Source organism: Limulus polyphemus, unplaced genomic scaffold (genome assembly GCF_000517525.1).
Source record: "Limulus polyphemus unplaced genomic scaffold, Limulus_polyphemus-2.1.2 Scaffold2494, whole genome shotgun sequence".
Taxonomy (NCBI): Eukaryota; Metazoa; Arthropoda; class Merostomata; order Xiphosura; family Limulidae; genus Limulus; species Limulus polyphemus.
In genome coordinates, this window is record NW_013668104.1 from 7,230 (window position 1) to 12,864 (window position 5,635).

The following is a 5,635-nucleotide window of genomic DNA, read 5'->3' on the forward strand; positions in this document are numbered from 1 at the left end:
TCTACTAGTTGTTTGGTGTAGCTTTAGGTAATGAAAATAAGAAGTACTAATATATATATATATATATATATACATATTTTCAAAGATTACGTAATTCTGTAACGCAGTTTACCCGAGAGTGCAGTGAAAGTTTAACGAATCGGATTGAACTTTTCATGTCACATGAGTACATTTTGTTTACACTGTTAACCAATAGAACGCCTCGTCGAGTTGTAGCTCCTCCTACGTGGCAAAGCTGTTTTCGCGCCCATCTGCCGTTGTATTTTGCTGTCAGATACGAAGGGGAGTGGAATACTATCGTATTTGTCGCTGTTTTGGTCGCATTTTCTATTAGATAACATAGTACTGTATTGTTGACAGTAAACTTAATGGTGACTAATTGTAATTTTTATTTTTCCAGTTAACGTAGGTTGCAAAGGTAGCGATTTAATTACTACCACTGTTAAGAAGAGTTTTGTGAGAAACATGGCAAATCAGCAGCCTGTTACAAGTTACTACTGTTGTGTTCCGCTGGGGTGTCAGATAGAAGAATCAATTCCTAATAATGCTTTAACAGTCAATAACGTTGTAAAAGTAGTATGCAATAATGAACTTTGTCATGAAGGACAGTACATGCATAAATCATGTTTTGACCAATGGGAAGAAGCTGTTTTGACTTACCTTCGATCAACTGGTCGAGCTCGAAGCTGGAGCGAAAAGCAGCGTCTACAGAATTTGTGGACCAAAAAAGGCTATGACCTTGCTTATAAAGCTTGTGGGTGTAAATGTGGTAAAGGACATTTGAGAAAAGATTTAGATTGGGTAGCCTTAAAAAATGGTAATACCACTTGTAATGATGATAATGGAAAGAAAAAGAGGAACCGTAAGAAAAAGAACGACAAGCCCGTTCTGACCTTGAATGGTGCTGCGCCTCAGAAGCAAGCGGGAATAGGTGTACCCATGATGCGAAACAGGAGCTCTAGTATGTCCAGCACTGGGTCGGGAAGTCCGCCGGGTTCGGCTGACTTTACAATGTCTCCGACTCATGGTTTCGGAGCGACCAAGAAGCCCTTCTTCAATGACAGACGAGAAAGACATGGTTCAGGCAACATTTTCAGTCGTCGTCATGACTACTCATCCTTCAATACACTGCCTCGCCATAAGATTAATTCTTATCACATCAAGATGGAAGATGAAGGAAGTCACGGCAATGATGAAACTCGATGTTTTATTCTATCAACTTTGAGCGCCAGCCATGTGAACCGCATCTCGTGTATTCTGTGCCATAATACTATGATTATTTTTGATCGCTACCCACTAATCGACGGAACTTTCTTCTTGTCTCCTCGTCAACATAGCAAGGGCTGTGTTCCTGTTAAGCTAGATGGAAGAGTCCAGTATCTAAATGCTGTTTGTATGAGTTGCTTGGAAGGGTGGAATACGAATCTGAGATGTCGTTACTGTCAGAACCGCTGGAATGGAAGCGACCTCATTTTGGGGTCTATGTATTCATATGACATATTTGCTGCTACTCCTTGCTGTCCCGAGCGTCTGAAATGTAACAACTGTCATCGTATGGTCATCATGCCAGACCATCGACTGCAATTCTTTAGTGACTACAGCCACAGTGTAGCATGTCCGAATTGTGGTGTAATTGACTTTCATTTTGTAAAATCTTTATCAACGTACAATCGTAGGGACCGTGAATGAAATGTCTTAACCTTAAGAAAAAGTAAATAAACAATTTAAGAATAATTAAGTTACATCTCAGTTTTATGCCTACCATAAGCTTAACGTAAGCTAGACCAAAATTTAGGCCGTCTTTTAAGTTTTAGATAAGTACGTTTAAGATTTAACGTTGCAATTAGACGGTCTCCATTATAAGATATATGTTTTCTGCAGATTACCATTACAATGAAAGCTTGTGTTATGTCCATAAAAGCTAAACCGCTCGTTTTCCTAAATGTTATATAGAGCCTAAGTTGTTTGAGTTAATTTTATTTCAAGTTATTATAAGTTAGTTGAGCAAAAAAGTTATGATCGTAATTTTAAGAAAAACCCATTTCCATGAAAGTAAGGGAAATACACTGGAACAATAATAGGCCCATATTAAAAAAAAAATCATTCGTTACAGTTTGGCTTAGGCCTATGGCTTTAGTGTTAGTAACAATATAAGAATTTGGTAAGTAGTCTACTTATTAACACTTAACAAGAAGTTTTAATATTCTAAGAGTTCAGTTAAACCTAGCTTTGCCACATTTCCAGGGTATTTTTGCAGGTTGAAATGCGAACTATCTTTTACCGGTGACTAATTTAAACTAGGCTTACAGGATCTGACTAAACTAAAGTTAACGCGAGGCTTTTGTTGAAACACCATCTTTTTTTAACTAAGTTAGTTATTTCTGGTCTGTGTTTTGCTGTTACCCTCTGAAATGGAAATAGGAGAAAAGTATAAGATTGGATAAGACAGTAACCACATGTGGTTTATAAAATTAAAAAGTACAAATTTTAGCTGTAGTCATGTACAAAGTCGAAATGGAATATGCTTTACTTGTAAGTTGTAGTCGTATTGTGTGTGTGTGTGTATAATTAAGATACAGCTTTGTCGCGTGTAACGTTAACAGGTTAAACAACGTTAATTTGTATTTTTCGTAAAGCTAAACCACATTTGATACATTACTCTGCCTTTTTTGTTTGGTATTCTAATGTAAAATAATTTTTACATGTTAAAGTTAGATATTTTTCATATACTGAGTGTAGGCTACTTTTTTTGCTTAATTGGCTATGGTCTAGCTTAGTGTAACGTGTAATATATGATATGCAAGCAACTTGAAGTAGGGAAATTTTAATATAACCTTAAAAATCTTGGTGCACAGTAACTGTGTACAATTTCGGAATGAAGAAATACTAAATTTGTTATATGTTAAGCTTTCTTTATAGAGTTGTCTGAGGATTAATAGCACGAATCTGTTTGAATGGTTCGTGTTTGCTGTAATAAAAGCTGCTTCAGTTCATAATGTATAGAATTTTAATATTCATTGAAGAAGAGTTCCACGTGTTCCGTGTATGTGATGTGTTCTAACCAGGCTCCTAAATCAGGTTCATTCTCCATCTGTTTTGCACATATATGAAATATCAGTGCAGAATCATTCGTTGAATATTGGTAAGTAACATATTAGATTAACAGTTCACGTTGGTCCATTTTTTGACAAATCAAAAATTCTGGTTTGGAAGTTAAATGGACTGTTTTCAGTACGGTAATTCTGTTACTGGAATGTTATTATCGGTGTACTTTAACTTCGAATAAGTAAAGAAAAACTAGGATGAAACTGTAGTTTTTCAAAATATCTTTAAAGCTGTGTATAGTTATTTTTATGTCAAACTAACTGGTTTTATGCAGCATATTGTTAGCTAGAAGTCTGTATTTACCTCGTGACAGCTTTTTTGTGTGCAAAGCTAGCTAGGGTAAGTTAGTGTTTTGCTAATTAGCATTTTGCTGAATTAGTATCTTCAGTAAGATCGGTGTAATGTTTACAATTTGATCAATGTAATGTTAATCTTAAACTGGCTCACAATTGATACGCACAACTTGTAAGTAGACAACACATAATGTGAGCCATTCGTGATTAGGTTTTGGTCCCGGTAAACCAAAAGATGAGATCGGTGTAACTTATATCTACATTATTTTCTTACAGTTTTTGAAATTGAAAGAAATGTTTATGGAAATCTTTTACGTTGGTAGGGGTGTTTTTTTTTTCTTCTTTCCTTGACAGTGTTAAGCTTTTGTGTATGTTAATAAGCAACACTTAATGTGTGTGTAAATTTTTATTAGTGAAAAGACATTGAGCACTGCTACAACTAGTGTAGGCCAGCTTATTTTTATTGTTTTTTTTTTACTTTTCACACATGTACAAGCGAAGCAAGAGCTTAAGTGAATTTTTTTTTTGTCAGAATCATTACCTGTCATTCGGTAAATGTCATAATCTGACATTTGTATTTGCAGTCTGTTTATGGGAATGGTAGGTTAAAATTAACAAACATTAAATATTTGTGTCATGTCAGTTTAATTCAGTAGTTCGTGCTGTGTGATTAAACTTGGGCAGTTTATATGGAATTATATAATGTGTATTCTTCATTTATTTCTATTTTGAAGTTTAAAAGTTTCTTCTATACTGTTTTCTTGTATACTGTGTGTTAAATATTGATATGTTAGACTACTAATAATTTGTTTTCATGTTTTAGTACTATTAAAAAAACAATATTTAATTGACCAGGCAGCATCTGGGTTTTGGGGTGTGGTGTATAAATGTAGAGGTAAACAAACCGGCAAGCAGTGCACGTGCTGGAAAGACTACGTGACAGAACCACTCTTATCTAGAACGATAGGTGGCGTTCTCAATTGTGTCTCCTCGTTCGAGGTAAACAACTTTTGGAACCTTGCCAATTTTTTCTCCTTGCCAAAGAGGTTAGGCACGTGTAGTGTTGTCAGCAAAGGAATACTGAACCGGCCGGCGATTTCAGCACATTTCTTTAAATGCCAGCTTTTCGTATAATCGATTTTTAACAGTTAGCTGGACAGATATAAGTATTTTGCTTCAGTAAACCCTGTTTGCAATCCTGTTATTTATTGTAAAATTAAAATATAGCCTTTCAAAAGTGAACTAATATAAACTGATTTTAAAAATGAAACACGTATTAAAAAAAAGTTTTTTCTATCTTGTATTTCAACATTTTTGAAAAGAAAGTGTATGTTTTTTCTTTGTTTATGAATTAAATCCTGTGAGTTTCTTAATTTAAATTTGTTCCAATGGATGTTTTCCTATAAAGCAACCAAGGTTACTTTGAATCATTTACCCAACGGCATAGCAGCCTTGACGGCACTCGGACGGGAGAAACGTTATATACGTTCTCGAATATGCAAGAGTTTGGCTTGATTCTTGTGTTAGGGACCTTCCAGAAACTTGTGAACTTTTGTTTGTATTTTGTTAAGTTTTTCTTTATTCATTTCGGAGAACGAATTTCGTTATGTATTCTGTTAACACGTTTGCAACATTCCTTGTATGGTCTAAACTTCAAATTTGAAGCTTGAAATAAACATTTTGGTGGTAATTGTTTGTCGAAGTGTGTGTACAGTCCGTAGTTGCTTTCGTCTGTCATGTTCATTAAACATTAGATATTAATCCACTGATGTTTGATACAATTAGATTATGGAATTTACTGCAAATTAGTTAGTCAACATTGTTTTTAATATTTATTATTAAATTATGTCAGGACATCGCTGACGAACACTTTAAACTTTGCGGATCAGATCGGCAGAACAAAAGTTTTGTATTAAAGTAAAAATGTGTATTTGTTTTGTTAGAATGAAGTTTATCAAGCATTTTAAAGAAAAATGTGTATGGAGATACTTATATTTGCAGTTGAATAAGTGAAAATAATACGTAAATTAAAGTTATCTGGTATTGACAAGTTTGTAAGATGTTAGAAATATTTTGCTTGATACTAAGGACGTGTGTGTATATACATAATTTTTTTCTTCTCCTTACTTAGTACACGTAGCGCCATCTGGTGTGACTAAATACAACTAACCCCTCATGGGTAATTTCATTTCGTGTTTAATGACATATTATAGTACGAATAGAGAGAGAGAGAGAGA

General features: G+C 34.5%; 1 protein-coding gene across 10 annotated transcripts in view; it reads left to right on the top strand.

Annotated features, from left to right (window-relative positions):
* Positions 1 to 5,635, top strand: part of LOC106467118 (headcase protein-like) — a 94,721-nt gene that overhangs the window by 1,037 nt on the left and 88,049 nt on the right. The window contains exon 2 of one of the 10 annotated variants that reach the window (XM_013927436.2): positions 401 to 5,088. The exons of the other annotated variants lie outside the window; for them this stretch is intronic. Coding sequence (XP_013782890.1) covers positions 466 to 1,689 — 1,224 coding nt within the window. The 5' untranslated portion in view covers positions 401 to 465 and the 3' untranslated portion in view covers positions 1,690 to 5,088. Of the gene's footprint in view, positions 1 to 400; positions 5,089 to 5,635 lie in introns of those variants that run through there. 10 annotated transcript variants of the gene reach the window in all.